At 39.3% G+C, this 18,405-nt stretch overlaps 2 protein-coding genes across 6 annotated transcripts in view; one reads left to right on the top strand and one right to left on the bottom strand.

The window, feature by feature from the left end:
• The window catches only part of DCDC1 (doublecortin domain containing 1), a 471,483-nt gene extending 469,588 nt beyond the window's left edge, over positions 1-1,895 (bottom strand). For 2 of the 4 annotated variants that reach the window (XM_027562739.1, XM_027562740.1), the window contains exon 1: positions 1,808-1,895. The gene's annotated coding sequence lies outside the window, so the exon portion shown is untranslated. The remainder of the gene's footprint in view (positions 1-1,807) is intronic. The other 2 variants (XM_027562742.1, XM_027562741.1) reach the window with 2 other exon arrangements.
• Positions 1,896-1,918: 23 nt separating this feature from the next.
• Positions 1,919-18,405, top strand: part of DNAJC24 (DnaJ heat shock protein family (Hsp40) member C24) — a 78,401-nt gene continuing 61,914 nt past the window's right edge. Inside the window, exons 1-2 of one of the 2 annotated variants that reach the window (XM_027562768.1) lie at positions 1,919-2,015; positions 2,881-2,993. In XM_027562768.1, the coding sequence (XP_027418569.1) occupies positions 2,883-2,993 (111 nt within the window). In that variant the 5' untranslated portion in view covers positions 1,919-2,015; positions 2,881-2,882. The remainder of the gene's footprint in view (positions 2,016-2,880; positions 2,994-18,405) is intronic. The other variant, XM_027562767.1, reaches the window with a different exon arrangement.

The following is an 18,405-nucleotide window of genomic DNA, read 5'->3' as shown; positions in this document are numbered from 1 at the left end:
GTGCAACTCTTTGCGACTCCATGGAATGTAGCCTGCCAGGCTCCTCTGTCAATGGAATTCTCCAGGCAAGAACACTGGAGTGGGTAAGCCAATTCCTTCTCCAGGGGATCTTCCTCACCCAGGGATCAAACCCAGCTCTCCTGTATTGCAGATCCATTCCTTACCAGCTAAGCTACCAGGGAACCATCATTAAATAACTGACCATATCAAAATATCTTTTTCAATGTGCTTAGGGTTTGTCTTGACTGCTTCTCAAATGGATATGTGGTAAAAGATAAAATTAAAAAAAAAAAAGAAATCTAAGGAGTAACAGCAACAAAACTACCTTAACATTTCCAAATGAAATTTATATCATGCTATGGAGAACAAAGATGCAGGTTTGACCTCCAGGTAAAATGCAAGCAAGAATAGTCAATACGTTGTCGAGTCCAAGCTTGCTCTGCTCGCCACACAACAGGCACCAATCCAAGATGAGAGGCTGAGTCAAGGAAGAGACTATAATTGGGGAGCCAGCTGATGGCGAAGATGGCAGGCTAGCACCTGAAAATAACCATTTTACAGGGTCTGGATGCCAGGTTCTTTTATAGATCAGACATGGGGGAAGGTGAGGAAGCAAAGTTTAAAAAGCCATTAATATTGCAAACATCTCACAGAATGGCAAGCCTCAGGCAGGGGATTTGTTAATTTCTTTCTTCCTGCCAGCTATGGGTGGACAGGGTTCTGAACAAAGGCACTCTAGTTTAACAGTCAGGCAGAGGGGCAGGATTCTTTAAGGCTGGCCATTCTGTATGATTATAACAGAAGCAGCAAAAACAAGTCAAAGAAACAGGACCAACATGGAATCAGGATTGGCTTCTCTGCAACAAATCTAAGGTAAGCAGCACATAGATTTGACAGTAAAAGCGAACAACAGAGCGAATGACAGGGAGAGGAAAGTGCCCATTTGGAGTACCCAATAACTACCTCAAAGTAAGCGTTTTATTTTGCTTTTTCTGTGAGCTTGAACGATGTCATAGCTGCCCTGCGAATAGGAAGACTTGCTAAGAGTGTGAAAGGACTTTGAAAAGTTTTCATTTTTCAAGTCGGTTTCTAAAATCTAAAAGAAATAAGCTGAACATCTCTTCCAAAAAAATAATATTAAAACTGAAAAACTTTGGGATTCCCTGGTAGCTCGCTGGTAAAGAATCTGCCAGCAATGCAGGAGACCCCAGTTTGATTCCAGGGTTGGAGAAAGACTAGGCTACCTACTAAAATATTCTTGGGCTTCCTTGATGTCTCAGATGGTAAAGAATCCGCCTGCAATATGGGAAACCTGGGTTCAATCCCTCGGTTGGGAAGATCCCCTTGAAAAGGACATGGCAACCCACTAAAGTAAAATCTAAAAGAAATAATTAAGTTGAACATCTCTTTCAAAAAACAAAAAATTAAAAACTTTTTACTCAGCATAGGTTTTAGTTATCTTAGTTTTGGAACGAGAACATTCCAAAGGAAGTCTAGGGAGAAGGGAGGAATCAGTTCTTGTCACCCTTCTCATCGACCTCCACCCGCTCTAATCCCAACTGTACCCCCTCCGTAACCCCCCACCCCTCATCTCCCGTCATAGTACTGCAGTCGTCAGCCGGGAAAGGACAGGGAGCTGCAGCGGGTAGGTTATATGGAGGAAGTTTTGGGGAAGGCGGAGGAAGCTTGGAGGGGCGTGCTGAGGGTACTCGCTGAGGAAGAGGAGAGAAACGACAGTCTGGGAGCCAGGACAAGAGCGAGTTAGAAAGAGGCGAAGGAAACCTCTTCCCACCGCGCCCGCACTTACTGTTGGTAAACTCCTGAGGTAGAGGCGATGGGTTACCATAGCGACCGCGTCCAGAGGGCGGAGCGGCGCTTCCGATCGGTGCCTCCGCCATTGCGGCTCGGCTGGAAACTTGACCGCGTTAGGTCAGCGACTTCCGGCGGAAGCAGAAGCCGGTTCCGAGGTTTGGCAGACAGCAAGCGAGGAGTGGGCTCTAGTGGCTCTACCGTTGGTAAGTTTGTGATCGAGCGGATCCAGGAGAGGGTACGAGTCTGTGGCTGGGCGACACAGGGCACTGTGAGTGCAGTAGATTTCCGAGTCCCAATTTTGAGGAAGCCCGGGATGTCTCGTTGAGTTCGCGGCTATGGGAAGAAGTTGCCTGGTTCTGGGGCTCCTAGCGGGTTCTCTTCGGTTCGGGAGTGTTGTCACGTCTTCCCTTGAAGAGTTTCAGGAGCTCTTTGCGAGATCTGAGCGCCTGTCCAATAACTGAGGGACTGTTGCTCTCCACCTGCCAGTGCTGACTGGCTATTTGGCGTGTTGTTCTTTGAAGATAACCCGAAAGACAAGAAGTGAACTGGAGACATTAAGAGGGAATGCTCCCAAATTGATTTTAATTCCTCGTTTTGCTTTTAAAGAATATTTATTCATTTTATAAACACTTATTAATCCAGGCAAGAATATTGGAGTGGGTTGCCATTTCCTTCTCCACTAGTATGTTTAATGAGTACCTACTCTGTGTCGCTTTTACCAAGAGATTAGCAGAAACACCTTTCTTAGAGGGCCATCCACCTCTCGGGTTCATTATCGAATTCTTTTTCTTTCTTACGCTGTTGTATAGTCATTAATTTAAGATATAAGCGTATATCATGAAACATCTAACAGATTTGTCCACACTTGTCTATATACTTAAACGTGAAATTCTTGGGGCGTTTCAAATGAAAATATTTGCTTCTTCAGGCTTGCATTATTATCATGACTTAATATTACAGAACTTAGGGAAGCTGTACCTAGTTATTTCCCAGATATACGCAAACTGTAATGAATTGTCGTCAATATTTATATTCAGCTGATCTGAAAAGGACCTCTTCTTGTTCAAGGGATGATGGCGTTTGAGCAGATACCAAAAAAGGATTGGTACAGCATTCTGGGAGCAGACCCATCTGCAAGTGTATCAGACCTAAAACAAAAGTATCAAAAACTCATTTTAATGGTAAGTCTTTTGTTTTCAATTCTTATTGCAGGGGGAAAATCAGGTTTTTTTATGTGACCAGAAATACAGGTTTCTGTACAATGAATATATGATATCAAAGCAGGAATCAAAAGTATTAATTTGGTTAATTGAAAGTTTCTGTAATAGTGTAAAAGAAAAAAGTTGATTTGAGGTGGAATTGCATAGTGATTTGGACCATATCTGAGTAATGCTGATTCGTTTAAAATTCTAATTCTACCACTAACTAATCTTGGGAACTCGGGCAAGTTATTTTCCCCTGTATTTTCCTTGTGTTGGCTAAAGTCACGTTCCATTCTTTGTGAGCACGGACTATAGCTCGCCAGGCTCTTTTGTCCATGGAATTTTCCAGGCAAGGAATACTGGAGTGGGTTGCCATTTCCTTCTCCAGGGGATCTTCCCCACCCAGGGATCAAACCTGCATCTTCTGCATTGGCAGACAGATTCTTTACCACTGAGCAGCTTCAGGGAGTATTAAATGAAATAATCCATGTGAATTTCCTTGAAGTGTGCGACATTAGCATCCAGTAAACACTAGCTACATGTGGCTATTATGCACCTGAAACTTGGCTAGTCAAAAATGAGGTGTGCTGTAAGTATAAAACAGACATTGGGCTCTGAAGGCTTAGTACAGAAAAAGAATATAAAATAATCTATTACTTTTATGTTTATTAAATATTGAAGTGATAATGTTTTGGATATATTGGCTGTTTTGCATATTTTATACATATACAGTAAACATTCTATCAAAATTACCAGGCTTCCCTGGTGGCTCAGATGGTAAAGAATCGTCCTGCAAGGCAGGAGATGTAGATTTGATACCTGGGTTGGGAAGATCCCCTGGAGAAGGGAATGGCAGTCCACTCCAGTATTCTTGCTTGGAGAATTCCATGGACAGAGGAGCCTGGCAAGCTACAGTTCATGGGGTCACGTATACCCTAAATGTATTATCAAAATTAACTTCATCCATCTGCTTTGTAAACATTGTGTATATGGCTTGCATTTATAGTTTACATTATATCTTTATTGAATAATACTGATTTAGGCTAGTTAAAGACTTGTTTTTCACTGATTTCATTCCTTTGTGAAATGGGTTGTGGTATTTATAAAGAGATAGTATCTTTCTAAACTACCATATTAATTTTTTCAGATTATATTGTGAGATTTGTTAAGGAAATCAGTAACTATAATAATCTCCAGTTAACTCAGTTTACAAAAAGAGTAGAGGATCATTACTTTTATAATATGAGTTGTTTCTCAAGTTTTTATTAGATAGATCAGTGAGATTTTGCCATAACAGTGTGAGACAGTAGATATTTCACTGTCAAGAATATATTATTATCCCTGTTCTAGGTAATAAGTTGAGCTAAATGATGTTAAGGTTTCTTTTGTCTCAGGATTTTTTTTTAATTTATTTTAATTATTACTATTATTTTTTGTCTCAGGATTTTTAAGATTTCTGTCAGTAAAATCAAGTAGACTTTTTGGAAAAAATTTTTAGTACTGTATCATTCTTGTGCCTCAGTTAACGGAGATATGAGGCTGGAGAAGTACACTGGCTTTAGATCATGCATGGCCCTGTAAGCTATTTGGCATTTAATTTGACAAGAAGTTATTTGCACTTAGTACAGTAATATCTGTCAAATGTCAAACAAAGAGAATGAACTATTCTGCATCCTCTCTAGTAATATATCCCAGAGTTCCAGTTGCTGTACATCTTCCCCAACATTTGATGCTGTTAGTCTAAATTAATCTCTTAGGAGTTTTTCAGTTTTGCCACCATTCACATTTTGGGCAGGATAATTGTTCTGTGGGGTTATCCTGTGCATTGTAAGATGGTTCACAGCATTCTAGATGCCAATAACAACTAAAAATGTCTCCTGGTTGTAAAAATTGCAAACCTCCCTATCTCATTGAGAACCACTCCACTGCACATTCTCCTGTGTTCATAGTGATATCTCACTGTGGATTTGTATTTCTCTCATAGCTGATGGTATTATACTCATTTTTAATGTGATTTTAGCCATTTGTATAATTTTTTTTGTGTGAAGTCTCTTTTGAAAAAGAGACTTGATCTTATATATATATAAGTGTATGTATTTTCTCCTAGTCTGTGGCTTGCCAGCTCATTTTCCTAATGGTATTTTTCGAGGAGAGGTTTTTTATTTTGGTGAACTGTAATTTATCAGATTTTTGTTTTACAATTAGTGCTTTCTGTGTCTTCTCTAGGAAGATCATGAAAATAATCTCCTATGTTTTCTTCTAGAAGATATGTAGTTTGCTTTTACTTTCGCCTGCATGCATGCTCAGTCATGTCCGACTCTGCAACCCCATGAACTAGAGCCCACCAGGCTCCTCTGGCCATGGAATTTTCCAGGCAGGAATACTGGAGTGGGTTGCCATTTCCTATTCCAGGGGATCTTTCTGACCCAGAGATCAAACCCACGTCTCTTGTATCTCCTACATTGGCAGGTGGATTCTTTCCTACTGTGCTGCCTGGAAATTGTGTATCCTGTGATATAGGAAATCATGTTTTTGGTTTTCCCTCAGTAAGGATATCCAGTGTTCATCATTTGTTGAAAAGATTTTCCTCTCTCCATTGGACTGTCTTGGCAAGATGGATCTATTTTTGGACTATATTCTGTTTAATATATTTGTTTATCCTTTTGCTAATACTTTTGTCTGGATTACTATAGGTTCACAATCAGTTTTAAAGTCACATAAAGTTACATAATCTTATTCTACTTTTAAATGTTATTTTGGTTAATTTAGATTGCTTGCGTGTACTGTCTGAGCCACCACAGAAGCCTCAGTGTTTAAATTTAGTATGGTTATTCCAGCTCCAAAAATAATTGGGAAATAACTCCATTTTCTCTCTTTTCTGAAAAACTTTGTGTAAGATTGCTATTGTTAATTATTAAATGTTTAATATAATTTACTAGGGAATTAAACTGGGCCTGAATTTTTCTTTGTGGGAAGTTTTGCAGGTATGTGTTTATTTTTTGAGGCTATAGGGCTGTTGAGAGTTTCTTTCTATTTTCTGTTTTGTCAACATAGGTGAATTATACTTTTTCAAGAATTTGTCTATTTCGTTTAAGAAGTCTAACATCCTTCAGGACTTCCCTGGTGGCTCAGAGGATCAAGAGTCTGCCTGCAATGCGGGAGACTCAGGTTTGATCCCTGGGTTGGGAAGATCTCCTGGAGAAGGAAATGGCAACCCACTCCAAAATGTTCATACTGTTGCCTTATTAGTCCTTTATTGCTATAAATTATGTAGTTATGTTTTCCCTTTGATTCTTTATATTGGTAATTTGTGTTTTCTATTTATTTTTTCCTAATGAGGCTCACTAGAGTTTTTTCTCTTTCTTTAATCTTGTTTGCCAAGAACAAACTTTTACTTTGTTGACATTTTTATATTGTTTGTTCATTTCTCTTCACTTGATTTCTGTTTTTAATTTTATAATATCCTTTCTTCTACTTATTTGCTTTTATTTTCCTGGTTTATTAATGTAGAACCATTCATTATTGAATGTACACCTGTCTTCTTACATTCTTAACATAGTCACTTAAAGCTATAAATTTCGCTCTAAGCTAGGAAAACTGCTTTAACTGCATTCTAGAAATTTCAATATGTGTATACTCAAATTATATAAAGTTTCTCCTGTAATAGTTTTCTTTGACCAATGGGCTACTAGGAAGTACATTGTTTAATTTCTAAACATTGGAAAATATTCAGAACTTTCTATTATTGACTTCTAATTTAATTCTGTTGTGATTAGATTTCATTCCTTTATATTAATTAAAACATTTTTATGGCCTAGCATATGATCTACCTTAGTTAATATTCCCATGCCTTTGAAAAAGATGTATTTGGCTTTTATTAAATATAGTGTTCTATAAATGTCTGATAGATCAAGTTGATAGTATTCAAATACTTTATATCCTCATTGATATTTTTTTGGACGATTTTTATCAGTTTCTGAGAGAAGGACATAACGTCTTCAACTGTGATTGTGGATTTGTGTTTTCCTCTATAGTTTTGTTAATTTTGTTTTATTTATTTGGGATCATTTTTATTGAGTGCATATATATGTGTGTGTGCATAAAGATTATGCCTTTATGAATTTGAACCTTTGATCATTGTCAATTTCCCCTCTGTATTTCTGACAGTATTCTTCCTGAAGTGTACTTTGATATTTCTGTAGCCAACACCTGTCTTATCCTTCAGTTCAGTTCAGTTCAGTCACTCAGTCAGTGTCCGACTCTTTGCAACACCATGGACTGCGGCTCACCAGACCTCCCTGTCCATCACCAGCTCCCAGAGCTCACCCAAACGCATGTCCATTGAGTCAGTGATGCTGTCCAACCACCTCATCCTCTGTCGTCCTCTTCTCCTCCCACCTTCAATCTTTCCCAGCATCAGGGTCTTTTCCAATGAGTCAGTTCTTTGAATCAGGTGGCCAAAGTATTGGAGTTTCAGCTTCAACATCAGTCCTTCCAATGAATAGTCAGGATTGATTACCTTTAGGATGGACTGGTTGGATTTCCTTGCAGTCCAAGGGACTCTCAAGAGTCTTCTCCAACACCACAGTTCAAAAGCATCAATTCTTCTGTGCTCAACTTTCTTTATAGTCCAATTCTCACATCTGTACATGACTACTGGAAAAGCCATAGCCTTGACTAGATGGACCTTTGTTGGCAAAGTAATGTCTCTGCTTTTTCATATGCTGTTTAGGTTGGTCATCACTTTTCTTCCAAGGAACAAGCGTCTTTTAATTTCATGGCTGCAGTCACCGTCTGCAGTGATTTTGGAGCTCCAAAGGGTAAAGTCTCTCACTATTTCCATTGTTCCCCATCTATTTGCCATGAAGTGATGAGACTGGATGCCATGATCTGTTTCCTGAATGTTGAGTTTTAAGCCAACTTTTTCACTCTCCTCTTTCACTTTAACAAGAGGCTCTTCAGTTCTTCATTTTCTGCCATAATGGTTGTGTCATCTACATATCTGAGGTTATTGATATTTCTCCCAGGAATCTTAACTTCCAGCTTGTGCTTCATACAGCCCAGCATTTCTCATAATATGCTCTGCATATAAGTTAAATAAGCAGGATGACAATATGCAGCCTTGACATACTTCTTTCCCAACTTGGAACCAGTCTGTTGTTCCATGTCCAGTTCTAACTGTTGCTTCTTGACCTACACACAGATTTCTCAGGAGGCAGGTCAGGTGGTCTGGTAGTCCCATCTCTTTAAGAATTTTCCATAGTTTATTGTGATGCACACAGTCAAAGGCTTTGGCGTAGTCAATAAAGCAGAAGTAGATGTTTTTTCTATAACTCTCTTGCTTTTTTAATGATCCAACAGATGTTGGCAATATGATCTCTGGTTCCTCTTGCCTTTCCTAAATCCAGGTTGAACATCTCGAAGTTCATGATTCACGTAGTGTTGAAGCCTGGCTTGGAGAATTTTGAGCATGTTTTTGCTAGTGTATGAGATGAATGCAGTTCTGTGGTACTTTGAACATTCTTTGGCATTCCCCTTCTTTGGGATTGGAATGAAAACTGACCTTTTCCAGTCCTGTGGCCACTGCTGAGTTTTCCAAATTTGCTGACATATAGAGTGCAGCACTTTCACAGCATCATCTTTTAGGATTTGAAATAGCTCAGTTGGAATTCCATCACCTCCACTAGCTTTGTTTGTAGTGATCCTTCCTAAGGCCCACTTGACTTTGCATTCCAGGATGTCTGGCTCTAGGTGAGTGATCACTACTGCTGTTGCTGCTAAGTCGTTTCTGTTGTGTCCAACTCTGTGTGATCCCATAGACGGCAGCCCACCAGGCTCCCCTGTCCCTGGGATTCTCCAGGCAAGAATACTGGAGTGGGTTGCCGTTGCCTTCTCCAGTGCATGAAAGTGAAAAGTGAAAGTGAAGTCTCTCAGTTGTGTCCGACTCTTAGTGACCCCATGGACTGCAGCTTACCAGTCTCTTCCGTCCATGGTATTCTCCAGGCAATAATAGTAGAGTGGGGTGCCATTGCCTTTTCCAGGTGAGTGATCACACCATCATGATTATCTGGGTCATGAAGATATTTTTTGTATAGTTCTTCTGTGTGTTCTTGCCACCTTTTCTTAATATCTTCTGCTTCTGTTAGGTCCATACCATTTCTGTCCTTTATTATGCCCATCTTTGCATGAAATGTTCCCTTGGTGTCTCTAATTTTCTTGAAGAGATCTCTAGTCTTTCCCATTTCATTCTTTTTTCTCTATCTTTGCATTGATCACTGAAGAAGGCTTTCTTATCTCTCCTTGCTATTCTTTGGAACTCTTCTTTCAAATGGATATATCTATCCTTTTCTCCTTTGCCTTTCGCATCTTTTCTTTTCTCTGCTATTTGTAAGGCCTCCTCAGACAACTGTTTTGCCTTTTTGCATTCCTTTTTCTTGGGGATGATCTTGAACACTGCCTCCTGTACAATGTCATGAACCTCTGTCCATAGTTCTTCAGGCATTGTGTCTATCAGATCTAATCCCTTGAATCTATTTGTTACTTCCACTGTATAATCATAAGGGATTTGATTTAGGTCATACCTGAATGGTCTAGTGATTTTCCCTACTATCTTCAATTTAAGTCTGAATTTGGCAATAAAGAGTTCATGATCTGAGTCACAGTCAGCCCCTGGTCTTATTTTTGCTGACCGTATAGAGCTTCTCCATCTTCAACTGCAAAGAATATAATCAGTCTCGTTTCAGTATTGACTATCTGGTGATGTCCATGTGTAGAGTCATTTCTTGTGTTGTTGGAAGAGAGTGTTTGCTATGACCAGTGTGTTCTCTTGGCAAAACTCTGTTAACCTTTGACCTGTTTCATTCTGTAGTCCAAGGCCAAATTTGCCTGTTACTCCAGGTAACTCTTGACTTTCTACTTCTGCATTCCAGTCCCCTATAATGAAAAGGACATCTTTTTTGGGTGTTAGTTCTAGAAGGTCTTATAGGTCTTCATAGAACTGTTCAACTTCAGCTTCTTCAGTGTTACTGGTTGGGGCATAGACTTGGATTACTGTAATATTGAATGGTTTGCCTTAGAAATAAACAGAGATCATTCTGTTGTTTTTGAGATTGCATCCAAGTACTGCATTTAGAACTCCTTTGTTGACTATGATGGCTACTCCATTTCTTCTGATGGATTCTTGTCCACAGTAGTAGATACAATGGTCATCTGAGTTAAATTCACCCATTCCAGTCCATTTTAGTTCACTGATTCCTAGAATGTTGACATTCACTCTTGCCATCTCCTGTTACCACTTCCAATTTACCTTGATTCATGGACCTGACATTCCAGGTTCCTATACAATATTGCTCTTTACAGCATCGGACCTTGGTTCTATCACCAGTCACATCCACAGCTGGGTATTGTTTTTGCTTTGGCTCCATCCCTTCATTCTTTCTGGAGTTATTTCTCCACTGATCTCCAGTAGCATATTGGGCACCTACTGAGTAATGGCTTCCGGGACTGTCCTCTGCGCTTTCTCTTTGGTTGCTTTCAAAATTTTTTCTTTATCTTGTGATTTTAGTGGTTTCTCTGGCATTTGCCTAAAACGTGATTACTTTGCATTTATCCTATGTAGGGTTAACTGAGCTTCTTGGATTTTTGATTGCTATCTTTCTTTAGTTTGTTTTGGAATGTTTTCAGCAATTATGTCTTCACTTTTTTTTTTTTTTTTTCCTGCTTCATTCTTTCTTCTCTATTTGGGATTCTGATTACATATAAGATTGTACTGCAGGTATTGGTTGCTCTATTCTTTTTTCCAGTAGTTTTTTTTTTCCAATTTTTATTTCAGTTTGCATAGTTTCTGTGAACCTGTCTTCAAGTTCACTGGTTTTATTTTCCCTTTTGCTTTGTCCATCTCCTAATAAATTCATTACAAAAATTATTTCTCTTTATTATATAATTTTTATATCTAGCATTTATCCTGGCTTTTTTTATATAGCTTTCATCTTTCTTTCATCTTTTCCTTTCTAGTGTTGTGTTCCAGTAGTTCCTCTAAATACAGTCTTTTTAAAGTCCCTGTCTGATAATTCTAACATCTGGGTCTAACATCTGTCTCTGAGTCTGGTTCTGAAATTGCACAACTCAGATGGGAGTTGAACCCATGGACTGGGCCTTGAATCCACTGTCTTTGAATTGAAATTGCACACCAGGTCTCAGGACTTAATGAAGCTCAGGTTCTTTATGTCTCAGTACAGAAGGAATTCAGCGATAGGCAAAGTGATAGGTAAGAGGTAGATTTATTGAGAGAGATACACACTCCATAGACAGTGTGGTCCATCTCAGCTGGCAAGAGGCCCTGGGAGATACACATTCCATAAGACAGAATGCGGTCCATCTCAAAAGATGAGAGCAACCCGGAAATGTGGTATGGTGAGTTTTATGGGCTGAGTAATTTCATAGGCTAGTAAGTGGGAGGATTATTCCAGCTATTTTCAGTAAAGGCTGGTATTCAGGAATTGGGCCACCACCTACTTTTTTGGCTTTTTATGCTTGGCCTTGGAACTGTCATGGCACAGTTGGGTATGTCATATAGCTTGTTAATATATTATAATAAATGTGTAATGAGGCTCAGGGTCTATTGGAAGTCAAATCTTTCCCATATGGGGCCTAATCGGTTCTAACCGTTTTTTGTGGTATCCTCAAGAGCTATGTCCTTCTTTCAAAGGTTATGCCCTGCTCCCTTCCCTTCTATTTCAGTTCTGTATGCTTTCTTCATGATGGAGCAAATTCTCTTGCTTCTTTGCATGTCTTATAATTTTTTTTTGAATGCCAAAATTGTTTGTAAATGAAAAGCAGAGATTGAATTAAGGAATCTATTCTCAGGGATGGGCATGTGCCTTCTTTGTAAGGCGACATGTATAGCAGTCTGAGTCACTCTAGTCTGTAATTGAGCTGAGTTTTTTTGCTTGCTGTTGCTTTCGTGTTTTATTTCACCTTGGGCGTCAGGTGGTTTGAGCAGGATCAGAACTGCCCCTGTAGCAGAACTTGGGATCTGAATCCCACTAGGATTTGTCTCAGCTCCCCTGCCCTGTCCTTGAACTTCATATTAGGAATGTCTGTCTCTGTCTTCCTGTTCCTTTCCTGAGTTGGGGATGACTGCTGCCTGGTGCTCACTGTGAAATCTAGCTTCCTTCCAGGGATTCTCCACTGCTTCAGTCCTGCCTTCTGACTTGAGTAAGCCGCTTGTGCTTGTGCCTTGTGGGTGACTCTTGGCAAAGGCCTGTCAGGTGGAGTTAGTGAATGGGTGCAGACTCTGTTGTGTCTGGGGTACCAAGGATTGTTGTGCCAGTCTGTGTCTGGTCCTTAAAATTAAAGTTCATTTTCTTCTTATCTGTGTCAGTATTGATTTCCTGCTTCTGCTGCCAAAAGTCAAAACAGTGATGGCTTTTTTTCCTCTCTTCTAGGGTCTTTTCATTTGGATTTTGGTTCGTTGGGTTTCTTTGAGTTTCTTTGAGTCATCAGCTCTCTATTTTTGTTTAATTTAATTAATTAATTGATTGACTGTGCTAGGTCTTTGTTGCCACTTGGGCTTTTCTCTAGTTGCAGCAAGTGGGGGCCACTCTCTGGTTGCGGTGCACGTGCTTCTCATTGCAGTATCTTCTCTTGTTGCTGAGCAGGGGCTCTAGGGCGCGGGCTTCAGTACTTAGGCCACATGGAAGGGCTTTGTTGCTCTGCGTCTTGTGAGCCCTCCCAGACCAGGGATCAAACCTGTGTCTCCTGCACTGGCAGGCGGATTCTTTACCACTCAACTTCCTGTTTAAAGCAATGGTTGAATTTCTAGAATCTGGCTTATTCTCCTGCGTTATTCCTTTCTGCATTATAATATGCCATTATTTCTCCCATCTTTGAAAATACCCTTTTTCCGAACGCATATCTGCCATCTCTTGCCCCAACTCTTTTGTTCTTTGCAGCAAAAACTGTTTCAAAAATTTGCCTCTGCTTCCTTTCTCCAATTTCTCCCTTCCTGTTATCTCTTAAACCTGCTACAGCGCGGCCTTGTTCCTGCCACGGCTCTCTCCCTAGTCCACTGTGTCCTTCCCTGCCTCACCCAGTGAACTCTTACTCATTGGCTCAGACGGTAAAAACTCTGCCTGCAATGCAGGAGACCTGGGTTTGATTCCTGGGTCGGGAAGATCCCTTGGACAAGAGAGTGTCCACCCACTCCAGTATTCCCGCCTGGAGAATTCCATGGACAGAGGAACCTGGCGGGCTATAATCCATGGGTTGCAAAGTCAGACATGACTGTGTGACTAATACTTTCTCCCCCCTCCCCTTTTTTTTTTCCATGTACTGTTTTATACTAATTTATACTTCATACTTTAAATCTTATCTGGTGTTATCCTCTCAGCAGTCCCATAAGGTAGGTAATACTATCTTTATATTTGCAGCTGAGCAAACCAATTCTTAGTTATAATCAAGTGATTTGCCTGAAACACACGATTAGTAAGGTGTAAAATCTAGGCTTGATCACATATCCTCTGCCCCTCAAGACTCTCCCATTATATCAGACTTCTCATAATTGCCATCCAAAAGGGTTTACAGTTGTTCAGAGGCATAATTTTCAGTTTTCTGAATTTCAGTGGAAGGCCTATTCATGTACCGTTAATGAAGTAGTACAGAGGTCAGACATAATTACTATTCTCTGTTTTAATTTTGAAGGGATCTAGATTATATATGGTGTATGGAGATAAAACTTATTTTTCTTATTCTGTTTGTCTAAGTTTAGAATTTCTAATAGAGTTGAGAAGGAGAAAATTATAAGGGAAAATCATACTACTTACCATGCTTATCAGTTTTTTTTCAAAAACACTTTTAAAGTTCATAATCTTGCTTTCTAATTTGAATTACCATGTATTTTCTTAAGTCTGTTTTTCAGCAATGTCACCAAACAGTTGGAGAATAAAATTACATTTGACAAATACTATTCTGTATCTAATTTTGTAAAAAGGCGCATTTATTACATGCACTTTTCCAAGTTCAGAAGACTTTGAATTTAACACCTCCTACATAATTAGTTGTTGGGATAAAATATTGCTAAATCGCAGGCTGCTAAGTTTACAATACATGTTGATTTAGTAAATACTGTTTCCTTATTTTAGTTTTTGTAAACGTAGTACTTACTCAAGGTCCTGATTCTGAAAAATTCTTATTAACTAATTGTGATCTTTTAGAATGCATAAAAGATACATATAAAGCACAGAATTAGCTTGAAAGACATTTATTTCATATACCATTAAGTCTATTGCCTAATAAATTACTGTATAAAAATAAAGGTAATTGAATCAGCATTTCCCAGCAGCTTTTTTTTTTTTTGGTGGTGGGGACGGAGCTGTGCTAGGTCTTCACTGTGGTACACAGACTTAGTTGCCTGGTGTCATGTGGGACCTTAGTTCCCTGACCAGGGATTGAACCCACGTCCCCTGCATTGGAAGGCAGATTTTAACCATTAAACCACCAGGGAAGTCCTCCAGCAGTGTTTTATTAATAGGGACTTTGTGTGTGCTCAGTAGCTCAGTTGTGTCCAATTCATTGTGACCCCATGCACTGTATGGAATTTTCCAGGGAAGAATACTGGAGTGGGTTACCATTTCCTTCTGCAGGGGATCTTACCAACCCAGGGCTCGAACTCACTTCTCTTGCGTCTCCTGCATTGACAGGTGGATTCTTAACCATTGGCTACCTGGGAAGCTGGTAGGAACTTAATAAAAGTAAACTGCTCTTCTTTTTCCCTTATGAATCAAATTTTAAACTATTTTTCTAGTTTTTTTTTAAGGTAAGTTGAATGATAATTCATTGCTTTGTGATGGTCTAGGGTCAAGAATGATTAGTTATGTTATCCCGTGTGTTTTACAGTTATGCATGTGAAAATTGCTGTTTACTGAGGAAAAAGCTTCCCCCCAAAACCTTTGTCACAGTGAAAATTGGGGGCCTTTTCCTGTTGATGCTGATAATATTACAGGATGCCTTTCAACTGCAAAGGAATTATTATGTTGGAAAATTATATGCTGCTGTTGCAATATGTTCCATAATCTTAAAGAAAATGCATGTAATTTGAGGCAAAAGTGTGCAGGTTGCTGTTGATCTTAAGGTTAGAAGGGTATAAAATGCCTTTGACAGTTACATGGGCATTCAGAGATTCTCTTGATTTTAAGTGATTATATATGTAGATTACCATTAAGCTTCTTATGTAATACACTTTAACATATTGAAAAAGAAAGTAGAAAAGGGTTCCTGAGCTATAGGGGAGAAAATTACCAATCAGAAAAGAAGGGAGATAAGAACAATTCTTTAAATAGGTCTTTCGACTATACTACAAAGTGATCATAATTATTGAAAAGGTATTTAGGCAATATGAGAAATTTTCTGAAAACATCTGGCAGTGTTGTGAGTAAAAATCAAAAGAGTATAACTTGTAGTGAACATTAATGATTTATGTTGATGTGGTTAACTGTTTAGCTGTCCTCTGGGTGTCATACAGGGTGCAGGGTATTTAACAGTAATTACTTCGGTATGAACTGTTCTCTTCCATGATAAGACAATGACATTTTAGGTGAACATTAAGTAATAACATTAACTAATACACATTACTGTGTATCAGACACTGTTCTAATCACTTTATGTCCATTTATTTAACTCTGTAGAGCAAGAAATCATTATTATCCCTGGAAAATGAGGCTCAAAAATTAAGTAACACTCTGGTTGGTGACAGGAAATTGACACAGTCTATATATACTTTGAAAACTAGGTAAATAAGAAAGCTAAGAGTTACCTTTTCAAAGTTTTCCTTATCTTTCTATTGCATATATACAGCAATAATAGATTGTATCTTTAGAGAAAAGGCAGCATTTATGTTACACATGCAGAAGAGAGAAGGGTTAACTATGTGGACTCTGCAGATGAGGTAATTTCCTGGGTTTGAATTCTGACTCTACCACATATTAGTTCTGTGACTCTGAGCCAGCTCTATAATTTAGGAACTTGTTTCCTTATCTGCAAAATAGGTACGAATCATTATTTATTCATAAATATTAAATACCCATGTGGATGTGAGAGTTGGACCATAAAGAAGGCTGAGCACTGAAAAATTGATGCTTTCAAATTGTGGTGCTGGAGAAGACCCTTGAGTCTCCCTAGGACTACAAGGAGATCAAACCAGTCAATCAGAAAAGAAATCAACCTTGAATATCCATTGGAAGGATTGATACTGAAGCTGAAGCTCCAATGTTTTAGCCACTAGATGCAAAAAGCTGACTCATTGAAAAAGACCCTGATGCTGGGAAAGATTGAAGACAGAAGAATAACGGGGCTGCAAAGGATTAAGTGGTTAGATAGCATCACTGACTCAATGGGCATGAATATGAGCAAACACCAGGAGATTGTAGAGAACAGAGGAGCCTGGCATTCTGCAGTTCATGGAGTCGCAAAGACTAAACAACAACAACAACTATATGCCAACTCTGTTCTAGGCATTTAGTAACTAAATATCGATTTCATAGGGTAGTTATAAAGATTTAAATCAGTAATAAACCTAAAGCATCTAAAATAATGCTTGTTGTTGTTCAGTTCCTCAGTCACGTCTGACTCTGCGACCCTATGGATTGCAGCATGCTACGCCCTCCTGTCCTTCACCGTCTCCCAGAGCATGCTCAGACTCATGTCCACTGAGTCAGTGATGCCATCCAGCCATCTCATCCTCTGTCATCCCCTTCTCCTCCTGCTTTTAGTCTTTCCCAGCATAAGGGTCTTTTCTAATGAGTCAGCTCTTCTTATCAGGTGGCCAAAGTATTGGAGCTTCAGCTTCCAAATCAGTACTCTTAAAGAATATTTAGAATTGATTTCCATTAGGATTGAATGGTTTGATCTCCTTGCAGTCCAAGGGACTCTTCAAGAGTCTTCTACAACGCCACAATTCAAAAGCATCAGTGCTTTGGTGCTCAGCCTTCTCTAGGGTCCAACTCTCACATCCATACATCACTACTGAAAAAGCCATATTTTGACTGGGGGGACCTTTGTCGGTAAAGTAATGTCTCTGCCTTTTAATATTCTGTCTAGGTTTGTCATAGCTATTCTTCCAAGGAGCAAGGATCTTTTCATTTCATGGCTGCAGTCACCATCTGCAGTGATTTTGGAGCCTAAGAAAATAAAGTCTGTCACTGTTTTCATTGTTTCCCCATCTATTTGCCATGATGGGACTGGATGCCATGATCTTAGTTTTCTGAATGTTGAGTTTTAAGCCAGCTTTTCACCTTCTTTCACCTTCATCAAAAAGCTCTTAGTTCCTCCTCGCTTTCTGCCATAAGGGTGGTGTCATCTGCATATGTGAGGTTATTGATATTTCTCCCGGCAATCTTGATTCCAGCTTGTGCTTCTTCCAGCCCAGCATTTCTCATGACGTACTCTGCATATAAGTTAAATAAGCAGGGTGATAATATACAGCCTTGACGTACTCCTTTTCCTATTTGGAACCAGTCTGTTGTTCCATGTCCAGTTCTAACTGTTGCTTCCTGACCTGCATATAGATTTCTCAGGAGGCAGGTCAGGTGGTCTGGTATTCCAATCTCTTTAAGAGTTTTCCACAGTTTGTTGTGATCCATACAGTCAAAGGCCATAAAGTCAAAGGTGTAGTCAATAAAACAGAAGTAGATGTTTTTCTGGAACTCTCTTGCTTTTTCTGTGATCCAACATGTGTTGGCAATTTGATCTCTAGTTCCTCTGCCTTTTCCAAATCCAGCTTGAACATCTGGAAGTTCTCAATTCATGAACTGCTAAAGCATAGCTTGGAGAATTTTGAGCATTACTTTGCTAGCATGTAAAATGAGGGCAAGTGTGCAGTAGTTTGAACATTCTTTGGTATTGCCCTTTCTTTGGGATTGGAATGGAAACTGACCTTTTCCAGTCCTGAGGCCACTGCTAGGTTTTCCAAATTTGCTGGCGTATTGAGTATAGCATATTAACAGCATCATCGTTTAGGATTTGAAATAGTTCAGCTGGAATTCCATCACCTCCACTAACTTTGTTCATAGTGATGCTTCCTAACTAAGGCCCGCTTGACTTCGTACTCCAGGATGTCTGTCTCTAGCTGAGTGATCACACCATGGTGGTTATCTGGGTCATGAAGATCTTTTTGGTATAGTTTTTCTGTGTATTCTTGCCACTTCTTCTTTTATATCTTCTGCTTCTGTTAGATCCATACCATTTCTGTCCTTTATTGTGCTCATCTTTGCATGAAATGTTCCCCTAATATCTCTGGTTTTTGTGAAAAGATCTCTGGTTTTTCCCATTCCATTGTTTTCCTCTGTTTCTTTGCATTGTTCACTTAGGAAGGCTTTCTTATCTCTCCTTGTTATTC

The sequence above is a fragment of the Bos indicus x Bos taurus genome, chromosome 15, assembly GCF_003369695.1.
Source record: "Bos indicus x Bos taurus breed Angus x Brahman F1 hybrid chromosome 15, Bos_hybrid_MaternalHap_v2.0, whole genome shotgun sequence".
NCBI lineage: Eukaryota > Metazoa > Chordata > Mammalia > Artiodactyla > Bovidae > Bos > Bos indicus x Bos taurus.
Note: the sequence above shows the minus strand (reverse complement) of the source record. Positions and strands in the feature narration are given on the sequence as shown.